Here is a 19428-nt window from a genome sequence, read left to right on the forward strand (position 1 = left end):
ATGTGAGCCTCATTAATGAAGTTTAGAACTTGAGAAATGATAATAAAGTTTCCTATTTTAGATAGATACCTGCTACCAAGACTTTTGGACCCTGCTGTTTCTGTTATCAATGCAAACATCAGTTGCAACCTACTATTTCTTAGTAATGAGGCCACTTCCAACTACTGAGTTTACTACAGGTCAAACCTTCAGCTCTTCTGTCCTATCTTGACTTTAGCATCAGCAAATTCCTATATTTAAAAACAGGGTTAACAAACTCTGTTAATACTGTTCTTGAAAAAGCAAAACAGTCCCTCACAAAAAATAAATAAAAAATAAACACACAACATAACAATTTAAGTTAATAACATTTATTGCATCATTATTGCAAATCCTCAACACACGCATCGTTGTACAGCATGGGCAACTTTCATATACAGACATTAAAATTTTGAATTTTATTTATTCATAGTGACTAATGTCACAAATTATCATCCTTCCCCCAAACGGGAATTAGACCTTGAATGCAGTATGCAAGATAGACTGAATTACGAGAGTAATTACCTTTCATCCCTTTACTTAGAGGCCTCTCAGAAACATTTTCAGAGAGTAAAATCCATTCACTTACTGCTAAGGACCTAAAATCATGCAGTTAAACTCGAAGCAGCAGGTGAGGACTGGTATGCCACGGGTGACATGTCATTTACAAACTTAACTAGTTCTTAACCAACACAACGAGATTAAAAATGGAGATGATGGACAATGTGGAGAAGCTTCATCGTTTAGCTCATAATCTGGAATGTAACTGAATAAAGTTAAGACCTGCGACAAAAACTGACCTTAATTCATTTTGTTTTTAATAGAATGAGATTAAAAACAACATCCATCCATCCATCCATTTTCTGCCGCTTATCCGGAGTCGGGTCGCGGGGGCAGCTGCCTAAGCAGGGAAACCCAGACCTCCCTCTCCCCGGCCACATTCACCAGCTCATCTGAAGGGATCCCGAGGCGTTCCCAGGCCAGCCGCGAGATGTAGTCTGTCCAGCGTGTCCTGGGTCTGCCCCGGGGCCTCCTTCTGGTGGGACGTGCCCGGAACACCTCACCAGGGAGGCATTCAGGAGGCATCCTAACCAGATGCCCGAGCCACCTCATCTGGCTCCTCTCGATGTGGAGAAGCGGCTCTACTCAGAGCCCCTCCAGGATCACCGAGATTCTCACCCTATCTCTAAGGGAGAGCCCGGCCACCCTGCGAAGGAAACTCATTTCGGCCGCTTGTATTCGAGATCTCGTTCTTTTGGTCACTACCCACAGCTCATGACCATAGGTGAGGGTGAGGGTAAAAACAACACTTGTAGTATTAATTTATACTCAACTAGAAAAATTTAACCTTGTTCATCTCCGTAAAACCTAAAAACAGTTCTGAGCCCTCGTGTTATTTTATCATTAATAATAAATCATTACCTCTATATATTCAGAAGCTTGCATAAGATACATGTTATAAAGTGCTCTGTGTACAATATATTTACAAAACTTCCCCCTTTTTTTTTGTTATAACCATCATAGTTATTTTCCAGATCAATTATGGCAGAAAGAATTGTTTTTGGTCAAAGATCACCTCTGAATAAAAGGGATAATCCACCTTTAACAGACCTGGGACAGAACAGTCATACTTGAGGTACAGCATTATGTTTCGTTTGTGACTTTCCTCCATTTTTTATATAAAAATTGAACATTTTGTAACCTTTAAAATAAAAATTTGTGGATTGTTTTGTGAACTAACTTTTTTTATATGAAGCATTTTTTAAAAGAAAAAAAAAAGTTAAATATTTGATGTGGCACATCTGGTGATCCCCTATTGAAAACAGTAAAATGTTAAACTTAAAATATGTTGTGAAGTCACTGTTGATGCTCAGCTGATCCCCATGAGTCAAACATTTCTTTTTGGTCTCAATTTTGCTTCCACATAAGAGACCAAATTGTTCTTAAAATGATAAACATCTGCTCTAATTTTACAGCTGTGATCAAACACATGATCTCACAAATCCCTTCAGACAGCCTGAGACTATACAGTGGGCACAGAAAACAGAAGGTCTGTGTACATAAACCTCCACACAAAGAGTAACTTAGCTCAGCTCAACTGTGTCAGCTGAAGGTAATTTTTCACTCACAGGCGCCCCCTGCTGTTCAACTGATAAAAAAAGGATCCATGCAGCTACATGTCTGACAAGGCCTTGTGATGGAGCATAAAAGCAAAGTAAAAGCTAAAACCTGCAGAAAGTAGCTGGACATGTGATAATGTTTCACTTCTTGTTACCAGAACAAGAGCCAGTACATTTTGCTGGTATTTCCTGTGTCTCACTCCAAGAAGGATCACGGTCATGTTGGAGCTTGCAGCATCATGACATATTCTATCAGGAGGTTGCAGTCATTGCTCAGATTGATACAGTGTCCTTGTTTTAGTATAGTCTTCAGGTGATTCACACACATACGTTTCAAAGATCTGAGGATCACTGGAAAAAAGGGAACAAGTTCGCGGCCATCTCTATCAGTCGTCTGTCTCAGGGGCTCAGTTAGCCATACCCTGAGGAACCTCGGGTATGAGGGAGGAGAAGAAAGTTTTGAAGAAGACCCAGGCTGTCCACATGACCGACACTCTGTGAGGAGGCACTAAAACTGCCATCATCTGTCCCGGCTCGTTTAACCCTTCAGCTGCAGCTCCAGGTTCCTCCATCTGTCTGTCTGCTGGATCGTCAGCCTAAAAGTAAGAAGCAGCATTTACACCACGAATCAACCTTTAGTTTCGTTCACCTCTTCTTGTGAGATTAAATAAATTGGATTTTAAGGGAAAATCCTCAAAGTAAACCAGGAACTAGAACATAACAGCTTTACACAAGCCTTAAATCACCAAGATGCCAGAGTGGCTGACAGAATCTTTAAATACAGATTAGAGTTAGTTCTTCTGATTTCTTACTGGATTTAGGTTTGGGTTCCTGTTTTCATTTTGCTGGTTGTGTTGGACCTCAGGGGGCTGCAGATCATTGGGTCCGTGAACCTGAACTCGCCTTCTGAAGGGAAACCAGCCAGCTGTGTGTCTGTAGGTGGAGGAAGACAAGGGAGGAAATGCTTAAATGGCACCTTCTTGGATAAATAAACAACATCAAACAAGTTCTGTGGGAGGTTTTAAAGTGGCTCAACAACTACAAACTAAAGCATGAACCATTTTGTAAGGCAAAGAATTAAATGTTGAAGCAAAATGAAACCAAAACAGCTAGAATTTCCACACAAAGAAAGAAATGTGTGTTAGAGGGCATCAATGTAAGCTGAAAAGTTGACTCAGGTGGGCAATGCTTGACATCTTTCAGTGATGATCTTTAAAGACAATTTAAACTTTCATTTATTAGCCAAAACTAAACCAAGATGTCAGATCAGGAATTGTAAGCATACACAAACACGTCTTAAAGGTATTAAATTCGTTTGGCAACTTGGCGACCAACAGTGTAACATCATCACTGATTTAGACAACATTTATGTCTATTAGACTAAAAAAATGGTTCGCAGGGCTAGAGCTGGGCAATACGGCAACAAAAATGATCAAGATATATTTTTTCATATTGTCTGATCTTGACTTTTAATCACGAGTTTTTATACTGCCAGTTTAAAAGCATCTGTACTAAAACCTAAAGAAACTAGAGATGAGCTAAACATTTTACTAACATACAAAGTAAACAAAGCAAATTAAATAAGATCACTATCAGAAGCCTCATAAATAAGAATAAGTGTTTTTTCCTGTTAACCACTGTGAGGAAGCAGATGCATCTCCAAATGAAAGCTTTCTTGCAGCTCAAACTCAGAAATTTCAAGTAGCACCAGTAGCAGCATAACTTTGTTTTTGAACACCCGATGGTAAAAATTCTAAATACAAGGCTTGAAAACTATCAGAATCTCCATAAATACGGAGGGTAAAGTGCTTTTTGTAGACTTGGTTGACCACTGTTGCAAGGCATGCCCAAAATCAGCTTCTCTCAGAGATAATGCCTAATTATTTTTTAAAAAGGAGCTATGTAGGACTTTAGCATCTTTCGGTAACTGAACCAGAGACCATTCCCTCTGGCAAACAATGCCTCTTCCTTCTCAACTACAGTTGCTCCTCCCCAAAAGTTAAAATCCTACACCTTCTCTTTCCAGCTTGATTTGAGCTCTACTTATATTTTTAAGTAGGGAAATACTCTGCAGTGATTATCTGGCAACTGCAGGTGGAAACATGATGGATTAAACCCTTTAATTTCCCCCCAAAAAAGCTAAAATAAGCTAAGAGAGAAGTGTTGCGATTGTAACTGAGTAATCTGTCACACCACTTGATCTGTGATTCAGTTATTATAAAACATTAAATGACATTTTTCCTTTAATATAACCTTTCATGATTTTTTATGATATATATACCAGGTACCTGCATGTATTTGTTGACCGAAGACCGAATCTTCTCTTCTATGACCTTAAACTCTTTAAACAAACATTGTCCTTGATATACTTGATCTGTGACACCTTTCAAGGATACACATCCTGAAGGCCCGACTGTGTATACAAAATCAATAGATACTTCTCTGCAGCAAACAAGCTACTCTGCACCCCGTCTGGTGACTACGTAATTACATTTCTGAATTGGGATTAACATAAAACAAACAAAATAAAAACAAAACAAAAAAAATGTCTCCCTCATTCTACAACCCTGTGCTCTTTTTAATGATTAAAGAGGCGAAGTGAGTGTTTGGCCTTGATGTCGAGAGGAGTCATCGATGCCAACACAAGCAGCTGATAAGAGCTGCTGGACTTTGCAGTCAAACTGTTCAGCAAAGTTCAATAAGCAACAGCTGAACTTACAGGTACATGAAGAAGAGGGTGCTCATCACCAGCAGAAAGCGACTCAGGTTGGAGTTGAAGTAAACGATCATGAGCAGAACACCAAATCTTGCTGCAGAGTACAACCAGTCCAACCAGTCACGTTCCATGTCCTCCTCATCTTCCATTACTGGCCCGCCCTGAGCGTTCATCCGCATGTTCTGGTTGGCCTCCCCGGGGTTGATGAAAGCACCCTCCTGCACCGGGTTCTGGTTTGCTGGTAGGTTGTCTATTGGGTTCTGATTGGCAATGGGAGCTGGGACAGGTACCTGGTGGGCTGGAACAGGTGGGTGCTGGCCAATGGTTGCCACTGGTGTGGAGGGAATTGATTGTGCTGCTGCCAGAGCTGCATGGCTGTTGATAGTGTGCAGAAAAAACTGCATTAGAGACCAGAAAAACAATTCAACAGATATTAAAACAGTTACTTGCTGTGTGACTGAATACTTACTATTGCATGTAATATTGTCTAGCGTAGACATGCTGGAGCCACAGCAGCTGTTGAGGACTGTACAGGGAGTATGTGGGAAAGGCCGGCTGGGTCATCTGTGGTGCTTCAGCCCTGAAACATCACAGAAAATCATGTTTGTTCAGCATTTAAACCTCTTTCATATAAAAGCAATCTAAGTGTAAAAAAGAACAAAACCAAGATGTCATTTTAGTTTTTTAAAATTCATGGACACTTCTTTTGTCCTACAAACATTTTCACTCAGAATAAGCATCTTTGAGACCTTTCTAGACTTAAAGATCTAGAAAAATTCTGATGTGTCAAATACTCTTTACAAACTATGTTTTTTGGCTAAATGCAGAACCTTTTACAGAAAACAGTGGAAACTTCTAACATCATTAACTCCTCCATCGAGCCTTTCAAAGGTCAAGTTCACAAAATCATATCAGGTTTTCTGTATGAAATGTGTGATGGGTGTTTCCAGGAAGGACAGTAGAGAAAGTAGAGAGAGGAAGAAAAATCAAAAGCTCAGTTAATTAAAACTGGTTGTGTGTGTTGTTGCATCACTATTAGGCACATTGTTAAAATCTGAACGAATTTGAACATTATCTTCCTTCGTGTAGCTTCTTGCTGTTGACTCTAAAATATATATTTAAAACATAGAATTTATCTTTCTTTATAGCTTACATTGCAGCACCAATCCATGCAGGAGTTCCTGGTGGTGATGCTGGGGTTTGTGTGTGGGCTGGAGAAGGAGCTGAGCCTGGAGATGTCTGCCTCCTCTGTCTCAGCTCTGGAGTGCTGGGAGTTTGGGTCGGTGAAGCAGAGGCTGGCATGGGCCCTGGACTGGAGAGCTGCGGCTGTTTGGTCTGCAAAAACAAGCAAGGGTTTGAAAATGTAATGGCTGATACCACAAAACCCTGCCTGGTAGACAAATCTACACAGCAGAGTTGAGTTTAGTTGCATGGATCAAAAACTGCTGCTGAATCTTCAAGGCTGTTTATTTAGACTGAAAACAACCTGTAGAATTTCTAAAAGGACATCTTAAAAGCCACTGAATGTGCAGAAAAACAGACGCTGAATGCTAACACTGTTGAAAAAGCAGCTGAACTGAAATGAGATTAATAACTGAGGGCTTTACAAAAAGCAACGATTAGACTGCACATAAGGAAACTGAATATGTAAAACAAATGATGAGCAGAGGCAGCACATTGCTGAGCAAAAGACAAACTGAAACCATCTGGTTTGCATACTGTGCCTCAATTTAAAAATAAAACCAGCAGCAGTTTCACTTAACAGTGGGCAGCTTTTTACTCAGCTAGGTGCTGTCTTTTTGACATTCAGTCTCATCTTGGCCACTTCAAGTTTATTGTTGATTTAAAGCTAATGAAAATGACTAATTGTTTTGTGCAAACTGTAGTGTTAAGGCATAACTTTCAACACAAATTATGACCAACAAGATCAGTTTAAAATGACAGTTGTCTTTCATTGGAGCTGTAAATTATTCATTAAGTATAAAAGACTGTAATTGTGAATTAAACATGTTGCCCGTCTGTCTAGCTCCCAACAAAAAGCTACATGAATTTGCCTCTACAAGCCCAAAACCCTGCTTTTTCCTAACATAAACTAATATGGAAAACCATCACAAACACATTATTTTTCATAAAACTATGAAGAAACCTGCTTCTAGGAAAACACTACTCAGGTTCCCATGTGTGTTCACCATGCCTCACCTTAGGTCTAGCTCCCAGTGGTCCTTGGGGTGGACTCCTCTGAGCACACACCAGGTGCAGTGTGGGAATCGAGTCAGCCTGTAAGAGTCACAATAAACTGTTAAAACACTGCATGTAAACTGGTTGGTATAGAAATGACCACATTCTGTGTGTGAAATAGTCTAATTCGTAGCTGGAAACCATAGTAAAATCTTAATAATAGTTATTGTTATGCTTGTACTAAATCTCTTTAGCGAATACACCTTTAATTCATTAAGTCCAAAATGAACCATCCATTTAGAAGAGAACAGTTATTTTGTGTTTTCTTTTTTAGATACTGGAAAATGTTTGCTGAAAAAAAAAAAAAACACTAAATAATTTCACAGCTCACTACTTAAAAAAATTCAAGTTAAACAGTTTAAATGCTGCAGGCCTTTTGTCATCAAATTAATTGTTCTTGTTGCTCTTTGTGCTAAAACTAGTGAATGCATATGAAAAATCTCCAGTTTTATTTTATTCAAACCAGCTTTTTAAAAGTGGTTTATTTGTTCTGGAAAAATTGTTCCATGATAACTGAACTGTGTAAACAAGCGCTGGAGTTATCTTACAGCTGGTGGTGTGTAATCTGCAGCAATATGAGCCTCTAATGGGATTCACAGACAAAAATCATGAGCCAAACACATGACACACGATCCTGTCCTGCTTTTCTTCTTCTTTGTATAAAATCCTTTTTCTAGTCCATGAAAACCTTTTTGATGCTATCTGACATCACACAAATGTTGATTTTAGCCCTGAATTAAGAGCTATTGTGGAAGGTCCAGAGATCCACTTGCTGCTCTGGAGCCGCAGGTCGCAGACCCCTGGGCTAGACCCAACATCTCTAGTCAGTTTGTTGCCAGCATGACATTACATTAACTACTAATGTTCAATAATTTCAAGTTTAGAAAGAAATACACACTAAACTTTACAGATAGAAAGTGGAAATGAAATCTAGACTGTTTTGTAATCACAAATGACATTTTCATACACACCTGTCTGAATAGATCTTTAATGTGCAGATGATCGGGGAGCAGTTTTCCAGCAAAGATCAGCCTCTGGTCAGTCACAGCCTGAAGAAAACAAGTTGTTTCGTTTGATTAAAAGCGCTGACATTTAGACAGTGAAGATGTATCTGCATAACCTGGGTAATGCATTTTTAAACAATGCCAGTAATCACTGACTTTTTGGGAAAAATCATAAACCCTGTTTAAGTTATTCCCTCTCTAAGACAGGACATTGTGTGACCACCTGCTGAGTAGAAAAAATTTAAAAGTGATAACATTTATTCTGCCACATAAAACAAAACATCTACTTTGGTAGATGTGTGCTGTTTTGAAGTGGATTTTTAACATTAAATGAACAATTAAATGCACTACAGATGTGTTACATGCTTTTTTCTTTTTAAATAAAGCCTGACACAGCTTAAAACACATGGCTAATTTCCCAAAGATTAGACTAACTTTATCAGTAATCAGTAACTTCACTGGAAAGCATGTGCCTTTTCATGAACTGAAACATATTTCAGTTTCATGCCTGACCACATCTCATCTGTACACATGCTAACTGTATGAAAATGAGGCCTCTGAAGCATAGATCCTCATTTCATTCTCTTTCTGTCATCTCAGCTGCATCCTGGATGAATGCTACGCCCTTCAAGGCTGCACCTTCTCAGGGAGGGCGAAACCTGACAGTCAAATAGAGATGCCAAATTCTTAACTGATGACTTATACTGAAAAGGTTATAATAAACTCTTCGGCAAATTAATTAATAAATGACTGGAAAAGTTTTTTAAGTGGAGATAAGTAATTTAGTTGTTTTGTGCTGGTGCCAGTCTTGTGGGCTGTTTCTGGTGCAATTTTTTTAAAGTTACATTACCAGCGCACTCCGGATGGTAAAATATCAGAGGATCTAGAGACGTAGATGATCCAATGTAATAAAAATTATATAAATTGCACGTGTGCGTTACATAAAAACTATTACTATAAATCTAAGAAGCATGTCTCACTTTCTCTAAATGTCATTTAACAGCTGTGCATGTAATTTGTGAGCATACAGACAGAAAGACAAACAACGAGGAAATGGCTGACAGCTGCTAACTGGCATCTGGTACTTGTCATAACACCACACAACATTAGCCGCAAGCTAGTTCCGCTAACATTAGCAGGCTAAGTGAACTGAACCTACCGGTTTGGTTGGATATACAGTGGATAGATGCGTTTTTAAATCCCCCACAGTCCAATTCAAGTACACTCCATCTATGTTTCGGTCCTCCTGAGCCTGGTTAGGCGTTTTTATGAGAAGACTGATAGTATTTGGCTGAGAATCTTCAACATCCATTTGATCTGAACCTCGAAGTGACGTTATTAGCTAAAACAATACTCGTCGGAAACTGAGACGTTCCTGTGAAATAAATTGTCAACAAAAATGAAGAAATTCGGCGTAAATCTCCTCGTCGAAAGAGAAACCTCTGTGGCTACGGTGGGTGTATAAATGTCTTTGCCGTCTGTCATACGGGACTTTAGAAGAGGAATGTTGTTTCCAAACACATTGTGGCTGCTCCTGATTGGTTGCGGTTCGCACACGGCCAGACGTGGAGGCTCGCGGAAATTTTGCTAAATGAGCATGCGCCACCCTTTCGAAGATCGTATTCGTGGCAATACTAAACCAGAATTGTTGCACACTCTGTTTCCGTTACCAAACTTACCTAAAATACATAATACACAAATGAACGGAAAGGGATATCTAGATTAATCAAATCAACACAAGTCAAGATTGAAATAAATTCCCTTAAAATTAACAAATGTTCCTGATATTGCTTTGTTAAACGGGTTGTCAAAAGCTGTTACCTTTTTGTAACGGAGTGAAACCTCTGTCTATCAGCGCTATCTCTGATCAAAGCAGTTCATGGGTCAGCACCATTTACGCCCGGGCGACCGAACGGCTTGTCGGAGTTTGGATGTATGGTCTTTATTTAAGTTCAGGAGATAATCTCGCATTAAAATGATTCATCAGACAACCTCTGACTTCATAATGATTCTGTTCAGCTGCTCTAAGCAGTAAAGTTATCTCCCAATCCAACTTCTTTATTCTGCATTGTCCTTATTTGTTAAGAGACCTCTAATAGACATTGTTTTACTAATTATCACTTCATTGTTAACTTTTTTAAAAATAATAGTTTTATTATCAGCTTTTCTCCGAAAGAGGAATGCCTTATTTGTTTCGGTAAGCTCTTTTTCAACCAGTAAAAAGGATTTCCCCTTTATTTATTTCCCCTCCCCTTTCTCTGTATAACTAAAAAGGAGCGGACCCAGTCTCTCTCTTTCTTTTTTTTTTTGACAGCTGAGTTGTGTTTATCCAATCAAATTACATTAGGGATGTTGCATCAGCTGTAAACTGCAGGAGTTTTCCAGCAACTATTGAACACACCAACTCAATTGGCCTGTCCAACCGGCCTACAAAGCCACCCCTGCTCAAAACTCAGTTCAAATTTCAAAATTTGTAAATAAATAATTGAGTTTTATAATAATAGCAGTAACATGATTAAACTCTCAGATTTCTAGACAAAACAAATAGAGGCCAATCGAAACATATAATGATAATAAAAGTGGTCCATGGGCTAGTTTGATCATTAAGCAACCGCGGTGAAGTTGGTTTTAGGTTGGATATTCGACAGACATTCATCATTTCCGTGTTCAATAGCTTCCGTTTCACGTGACCAAAACACACAAAACCTGACCTGTATTATAGCACAAGATGAGACAAACAAGACACACCCCTTTTGATTCATTTTGAAAGCTCCTTCTGTTTTTTACAAATTTTTTACAGTAAAAATATCAATATTTCTTCAATAGCTTCCACAAATTGTGACCGAGGGGCCCCAAACCTCAACTAAAATATTCTACTGAGACACACAAACAAGACACACCCCTTTTGATTCATTTTGAAAGCTCCTTCTGTTTTTTATAATTTTTTTACAGTAAAAATATCAATATTTCTTCAATAGCTTCCACAAATTGTGACCGAGGGGCCCCAAACCTCAACTAAATTATCATACTAAGACACACAAACAAGACACACCCCTTTTGATTCATTTTGAAAGCTTCTTCTGTTATTTATAATTTTTTTTACAGTAAAAATATCAATATTTCTTCAATAGCTTCCACATCATGAGACCGAGGGGCCCCAAACCTCAACTAAATTATTCTACTGAGACAAACAAACAAGACACACCCCTTTTGATTCATTTTGAAAGCTCCTTCTGTTTTTTGTAATTTTTTTACAGTAAAAATATCAATATTTCTTCAATAGCTCCAGCAGACACCCAGCCTGCTGGGGGGGACCACCAGCGCCCCAGTCACAGACACACCCAGCCAGCCTGCTGCTGCGTCAGGTCCGCATGACCTCCAGCAGACATCCAGCAGGCACCAAGCCTCCGGAAGACATCCAGGGCCCAACTCACACTCCTCCCCAGCCAGCCTGCTGCAGTTGGAGGCCTGCATGACCTCCAGCAGACATCCAGCAGGCACCCGGCCTGCTGGAGGACCTCCAGGGTAGGGCTGCACGATTATGACCAAAATAATAATCACGATTATTTTGATCAATATTGTAATCACGATTATTAATCGCGATTATTCACTGTGTTTGGAAAAACATGTATTTTTATTGCACCAATTATAAACAAACTACGTTGCAACAAATTTTAGTGAGAAATTAAACTTTAAATTAGAATAGATGATAAATAATGCAATAAATACATTTACCATTCATTTTTGAGAAGTTAATGTAAATTTTGGGGCTACAAAAGATGCTAAATCAAGAGCCGTTTAGGTGCCAAAAGAACTGGTTCTCTGAAAAGAGCCGAACATCCATCACTAGTAATGGATGCTAGTGTGGGAGGGATGTTGTGAGAAAGGCAAACATTGAAGAAAAGACAACATAAAAATGTTTAGAACAGTAAAGAAATAATAAAAATTTAATTCTTCAGTCAATATTTTCTTTGTTTTTTAAGTTTAATTTTATTAAGTGTAATGTTTTTTTTAATTAGGAGTCTGCAACATGTCACAACACTTTTTAAATGTTAATGTCGACACTCTTCATTAATAAACATTAATATCTGACGGTAAGCCAGCGCGGGACCAGCCAGCAGCAGTTATGTACGTTTCATTTTCAGCCTGGTCATGAAACAGATCTTCTCCTGCTCTGAGTCCAGCTGCTGCGTGAGGACCAAGCCTCTTCTGAGTGCTTCTGGACGGGGGAGGGGTCGGAGCACCCCCCCCCCCCTTGTTGAAGAGTGAACTATACGCTCTTTCACGTCAGTCTCCAAAAGTCTCCAATATCACCAGAAAAAGTCGTTAGATTAGTCGCTAGTCGTTTTTTGAAAATAAGTCGCTAGAGGTGAGTGAAAACTAGCAACACTGGGTACAACTAGCTGCCGACTGTAAAAGGTGCACGCCCTTGTTCTTTAGGCAGCTTAATGAAGCTTTGGCCTCGCGTTCGCCCCCTGGTGGTTGGCCCACTGCAGGTTGAGAATGTGTGTGATCAGAGAAGCAGCAGAGCTGCGTTTTTAATGTAAATATCGTTGACGATCAGGTTCATTTAATTGTGGCCACCAAAATCGTGATTACGATCAAAATCCGGTTAATTGTGCAGCCCTACTCCAGGGCCCCAGTCCCACTCCTCCCCAGCCAGCCTGCTGCAGCTGGAGGCCCGCACCCAGCTGGCTAGAGGACAACCAGAGTCCCCTTCTTGGCTGCTGCGGAGCCGGTCGCAGAGCCGGTTGCGGAGCCGGTCGCGGCGCACCGCCGCGGAGGAAATGCTCCAGGCGAGGGCCAGCCAGCGCCGGGGAGAGGTCCCCGCCGCCTGCCCCCCGAGAGGAGAAGCGGCGGGGATCCTTCCGCAGCGGGCGGCCGTCCCTGACCCGTCGGGTTGAATCCCCCGGGCGGACTGCGCGGACCCCACCCGTTTACCTCTTAACGGTTTCACACCCTCTTGAACTCTCTCTTCAAAGTTCTTTTCAACTTTCCCTTAAGGTACTTATCGACTATCGGTCTCGTGCCGGTATTTAGCCTTAGATGGAGTTTACCACCCGCTTTGGGCTGCATTCCCAAACAACCCGACTCCGAGAAGACCGTGCCGGGGGCCTTTACCGGCCTCACACCGTCCACGGGCTGAGTCTCCATCAGAAGGACTCAGGGCCCTGACCGACTGAGGTTGTATTCGAAGTGGGTTAGGGGTTGGGGAGGTCCCCCCCCCCCCCGGGAACCCGGCTGCGACGGCAGGCAGGCTCAGGAGCGGGCACCCCCCCCTGCGCGCCTCAGCCGTCCGGCACCCCACAGTCCCCCACTAAGGGCGGTCCGCTCTCGCCGAGTTTTCCCTGTGGTTCGCACGCGTAACGCGGTCAGCTCGGAGACTGGAGGGTCCACCGGCAGCCGCGCCCGACTCATGCCAGGGGCTCGACGGGAGTGGCGCCCCTTCCCCGGAGCCGGGGAAGGAGGGAGAGAGGGTGGGTCGGACGGAGCGGATGCTTGGAGGGGGCCGCACCGGGCGTCCTGGAAGGTCTGAACTTAGGGGGATGAAGGCGCGCCGTAGGCGGCCTGCAACAGCCCCAGCCGCGGAGGAGAGGCTCCTCCGATTGATGGTAAAGCAACCCTCAGACAGGCGTAGCCCCGGGAGGAACCCGGGGCCGCAATGTGCGTTCAAAGTGTCGATGATCAATGTGTCCTGCAAATCACATTAGTTCTCGCAGCTAGCTGTGTTCTTCATCGATGCACGAGCCGAGTGATCCACCGCTAAGAGTTGTACAGTTTTCGTTTTCAGGTTGGAGGCCAAGCTTCCGAGACTGGGGGTTGGACAGGTTCAACGAACTGCCCAGGCGCTCCGCATCTCGGGCCGGGCCCCCCCGTCGAGGACGGGGTAAGCGCCGGTCCCCAGGGTGGAGACATTAAACCCCCCTGGCTCCCTCCGGAGGATGGAGCAGAGTTGGGTACCCGGAGGCGCGCAGCGGGACGGCCAGGGCGAGACCGTTCGAGAGGTTCCGAGTGCAGAGCCCTGACCGGGTCTCCGCCGGACGCAGGCCGGGCCCGCTCTGCGTGGACGCCGCCCCGACGCTCGTGTGTCTCAGTAGAATAATTTAGTTGAGGTTTGGGGCCCCTCGGTCACAATTTGTGGAAGCTATTGAAGAAATATTGATATTTTTACTGTAAAAAAAATTATAAAAAACAGAAGGAGCTTTCAAAATGAATCAAAAGGGGTGTGTCTTGTTCGTGTGTCTCAGTAGAATAATTTAGTTGAGGTTTGGGGCCCCTCGGTGACATGATGTGGAAGCTATTAAAGAAATATTGATATTTTTACTGTAAAAAATTATAAATAACAGAATGAGCTTTCAAAAAGAATCAAAAGGGGTGTGTCTTGTTTGTGTGTCTCAGTAGAATAATGTAGTAGAGGATTGGGTCCCCTCGGTCACATGATATGAAAGCTATTGAAGAAATATTGATTTTTTTACTGTAAAAAATTATAAATAACAGAAGGAGCTTTCAAAATGAATCAAAAGGGGTGTGTCTTGTTTGTGTGTCTTAGTAGAATAATTTAGTTGAGGTTTGGGGCCCCTCGGTCACAATTTGTGGAAGCTATTGAAGAAATATTGATATTTTTACTGTAAAAAAATTATAAAAAACAGAAGGAGCTTTCAAAATGAATCAAAAGGGTTGTGTCTTGTTTGTCTCATCTTGTGCTATAATACAGGTCAGGAATTGCGTGTTTTGGTCGCGTGAAACGGAAGCTATTGAACACGGAAATGATGAATGTCTGTTGAATATCCAACCTAAAACCAACTTCACCGCGGTCATTAACCGGTAGGGCTGGGTATCGCCACTTATTTTCAGGTTCAAATGATTCACAACAGCCTGATACGATTCGATTACATTTTATAAGGATTGATTCATAGATATTTAATTGTTAATACTGAATATTAAAGACATTCTCAGATGGCTATTTTTATAAAACACTAAGCCCAATAACATGACCATCAAAATCAGAGGCCTAGATGTAATAAGATAATAGTAATAATCTGATATGATACGTCTACATCCACTTCTGAAATACATTATTTCTAAAGATGTCTGCATTTACCAATCAGTGTTCCATCTTCACCTCCCTGTGACAATTTTAAAAAACGGTCATATGTTTGTCTGATGTTCAGCCAGTTGACATTCCCGATATGTGCACTCGGTCCGCTGACAGAAGTGTGATCACCTGTGTGTGCGTGCACGTGTCTATGTGAGGGATCAGGGCAGAACTCCGCTGTGGACACAGAGCAGCCACGACAAGTATCATGTATATCAGATAAATAACAAAACTGTTTAGTTTTTTGATAAAAAGATGAAGTGTAAACCTGTTCTAGAGGAAATTTGACTTTAAAGATGCATTATGTAACTTTCTGACCTTTAAACTCTGCGTTCCGGATTCGTTTGTTGGCGCAGCGACATCTGTTATGTGCATTTCTGGAGCTGTCTCTGCCCAGCAGTGTCCTGAGGCTGAGAAACCGCATTATACAATTTTTTTCATCCAGGACACCTTGTGAAGTTGCAGCCGAGTTTCACTTTATGCATCGCATTACATGGCTGATTACAAGTCATTTCTTTGATCCATGGGTTAGTGGTGGGCACCCGTATGTCTTTCCATCTTAGAGAGACAACACCTTTGACCTGCAACATGCAGATATTTAACAGCTTTCTTTTACTTCCACGTAGTTGGATCTGTTCAGGGAGACTATGAAAAATGCCTAATTTTGCATCCACTAGAATAATATGATCTATTAACCTTGAAATTAATACAAAAGTCTCTTTCCGAAAAGTCTGGAGTTTCTCACATTCCCACATACAGTGAACCAGAGTTTCCTTCTCTTTGGTACATTTAATACAAACATCAGGATGTTAGAATTAAAGGAGTGTAATTTTACAGGAGTAATATATGTTCTAAAGAGCCATTTATACTGTAATGGTTTGAATCTTGTGGTTTTGGTTCTTGAGTTGCAAGACAGGCCTTCCTTCATTCTTTTACAGAAAGCTCCGTTTGAAGGTTATTTTTCCATGCAGTCGAAAATGAAAGGGAGTTTTCCTTAGAAGCTGCCAGCAGCGCATAAAATTTTGATAGAAAAAATTTTATTATGAAGATGTCAGGATGGTGGCAGAGGTGATGACTCAAATGCAGGCAGTCAAAGCAGGAGGCAGAACAGTGCAGGTCACAGCTTTATTGCTGGAAACTCAGGAACAGGGAACAACCACACACTACAGGGATTAAACCACAAAAGGGTCTGACAAGGAGTAACTGAAAACCCAGGACTTAAATACACAGACTGATAAATTAAACACAGGTGACATGCATGAGTAGACAAGGTGCACTAACGAACAGAAACCAAAGAAACACAAAACTAAGCCCTGAACACCAAAAAACCAAGAACAAAAACTAGAAACATGACCAAAACTAAACCGTCAGAACCTGAAACCACAAACCATGACAGAAGATGGTTCATTGTAATATTTTCATTTGTGGATAGTAAAGGTTCTGCTGTGGACTTCACTTGTGCATTTACAAAATTCCTTATTTGCAGGTATTTGAAAAAAATTGTTTTCTAGGCAAATATATATTTTGTAACTAATTGTTCAAAAGACATCAAAGTGCCCTCACTGTACAAATTTTTATTTTACTCAGCTCCTTGTTACTTCAGCCTTTTACACGTTATGTCCAATCTTTCTGGTTTGAATTCATGTTTGCCCCAAATGGGTAAAAAAAACACAACTGGAGGGGTTTATTTAAAAAGGATTGATAGATATAAAATTTTTAAGAAGGGGATTTTGAGTGTTTTTAATAAGTATTTTGGTTTGTACCCAATGGCAATACAAATGTATTTGTAATTTTAAAGAGTAATTCTCTATATTTACCCAGGATGGGGCCTCTGAAGCATGGAAGTACTGTGTGGCTAGAGTTTCATATTGGGCATTTTAAGCCCACCACAGTCGTAAGGAAGGTATAACAAAGAAAGACGTAATGTTGGGTGTTTATTAATCCATATGAATCTTGTAAAGTTTTTCTGTAACATAGAAAACCAAATCTTTTAAGAGTTTCAAAAGGAAACATTCAATCCTATCAAAAACCTTTTTACCATTTAATGATCGAAGTGCATGGTCACTTCGATGAGGGGCGGCATGGCTCAGCAAGGTAGAGCGGTCGTCTTGTAACCCAAGGGTTGCCGGTTCGATCCTCGGCCAAGTCGAGTTCATGTCGAGGTGTCCTTGGGCAAGACACCGAACCCCTAATTGCTCCTGATGGGTCGTGGTTGTCAGCATCCTGCCAGGTTTCCGCTCCTTCCCTAATTCGGAGAAGAGGCGGCGTCTTCAATCTAGGCTGCACAGCTGAGGCTCATTCCATTTAACAGATGACAGCATAAAGTCTCCTGGATCACATCTAGTCTTCGCTGGATCGTACTTCTCATGTGGTAACCAGCTCGGCACAGATCCAAGCCTGAAAACCCGTATCCTGTTATTAACTGGTATCTTGTTCTGTTCAGAGCTCTTCACCCTGAACCAACTACCGGGCTTGTGTTGCCTGCCTGCCTGCCCGCTCCTTGCCCTGCCTGCCTGCCTGCCTGCCTACCTGCCTCACCTGACACTGGATTCACCTGCCTGCACATTTCACTACTGTAAATAAACACTTGTCTCTAACCTACCGTGTATTCCTCTCCTTGGGTCCTCCTGCTGATCATGACAGTGGTCGAGCGCCTTGCATGGCAGCTTCCGCCATCAGTGTGTGAATGGGTGAATGTGATGTATAATGTAAAGCGCTTTGGGTATCATCCCAGGTACAGTAAAGCGCTATATAAATACGGACCATTTACCATTTACTTGTAATAACCTACGACTATTGTGGTACGCTTGCCTGCCCAGCACAAATCTGTTCTGGTCATTAGTAATTAATAAGAGAATGTGTGATTAAATTCTTCTGGCCAAGGCTTTACATAATATTTTGGTGTCATATTACATTAAAGATATGGGTTGATATGAGATCCTTTCTGAGGGAGACTTACTTTTTTAACAGACCTGAAATAACTGCTGATCTAAAAGATGGTGGGAGACTGCTACTGCCTCAATTTAAAGTCATAAAGATTTTGCAACTGTAAATGAAAGTTTGCAAATAATTACAGAGTTTGTATTTGTACATCAAGTTTGTCATCCTGCAAAAGAAAAAAAAAATAAAATTCTGTGCAAAAACATTTAAGTTTGCGAATGTGAAGAAAAGGATTTGCATAGTTGTAAAAAAGATTTGTAAATGTGGAAAATGATAAAAGTTCTTTTGCAAACATCCTGTCCACAGATCCTGTCCAAACTGCGAGCGAAACTCTGAAGTTGCAGTTGCGAATTTTTACATCTATCTGATTGGATGGTGACTAATCAAACTGTCCAATCAGATAGGAGACAGCTTTCTGTCCTTCCACACTGCGACAGGTTCTTTAAAGGTAACAGATATATTTTTAGGATTAATGGTGGTGCAGTTGTGTCTCAAAGTGAATATATTAAACAGATATTTCTCAGTCTGAGACTCGAGCAGCAGGTGCTGTAGACTCGCTTTCTTTCTCTCTAACCATCACTTTCGCCTCTACTGGCCATTATTGGTGGTTGCTCCGCTTGTTTTCCTCCAGCTGGCCCTCCATGCTCTGCAGCTTCGATTCTGAAGTGGCCGCTGTGTCAGCCGGCTGCGTCCAGCTTTGCCCCTGACAGCAGCTCCTTGGGCGGGAGGTTGAAGATTTTTACAGTGGGGGATAGTGAGAGGTGACAGTCCAAAAACGGTACGTTCTACTGGTCTTCGGTACATCCCTACACTACCTGGGGGGGCTAACAGCGAGGGTTAATATGTCTCCAAATCTTAGGAGATGGTAACGTACAGGTCTATACAAATCTTTGTATATAGGCTCACAAATCAGTCGACTTTATTCTCATAAAATTATGGACTTTATTCTTGAAATATTATAACTTTACTCTCAAAGCCTGTAAAAATTATTTTTCTTTATGTGACCCTAATACTTGGTCGTAAGTGGCAAATTAATTACAGTTAAAATTTTATAAACTTCTACACCTTTCAAAGTACTTGAACCTACTTAGCAATGAGCCATGATCAACATGTAGCCTTAATGAGAACAAAAATATGGTTTAATAACAGGAATTATTGATTTTATATTTGGATATATTAATACTTTGAATCAAGTTGTTGAATTGTTTTTTATTGACTGTGAAGCACTTTGGGAAACTTGTTATTGAGAACACACATACACACCCACACACACCCAAACCCCCCCCCACACACACA

The 19428-nt window shown here is 41.2% G+C and overlaps 1 protein-coding gene and 1 non-coding gene across 2 annotated transcripts; both read right to left on the reverse strand.

Moving 5' to 3' along the window:
• Nucleotides 1-1582: 1582 nt before the first annotated feature.
• herpud1 (homocysteine-inducible, endoplasmic reticulum stress-inducible, ubiquitin-like domain member 1) lies at nt 1583-9637 on the reverse strand. The gene is made up of 8 exons (XM_041998045.1): nt 9256-9637; nt 8064-8141; nt 7054-7131; nt 6008-6189; nt 5324-5434; nt 4858-5229; nt 2951-3071; nt 1583-2734 (listed from the first exon to the last, which is right to left on the reverse strand). The coding sequence occupies exons 1-8, from the start codon at nt 9406-9408 to the stop codon at nt 2546-2548; spliced, it is 1284 nt and encodes a 427-aa protein (XP_041853979.1). The 5' UTR covers nt 9409-9637; the 3' UTR covers nt 1583-2545.
• Nucleotides 9638-13714: 4077 nt separating this feature from the next.
• On the reverse strand, nt 13715-13868 carry LOC121648255. The gene has a single exon (XR_006011941.1). It is a non-coding gene; the product is annotated as a 5.8S ribosomal RNA (ribosomal RNA).
• Between the last annotated feature and the right edge of the window lie 5560 nt (nt 13869-19428).

Source organism: Melanotaenia boesemani, chromosome 10 (genome assembly GCF_017639745.1).
Source record: "Melanotaenia boesemani isolate fMelBoe1 chromosome 10, fMelBoe1.pri, whole genome shotgun sequence".
In the NCBI taxonomy this organism is placed as follows: Eukaryota; Metazoa; Chordata; class Actinopteri; order Atheriniformes; family Melanotaeniidae; genus Melanotaenia; species Melanotaenia boesemani.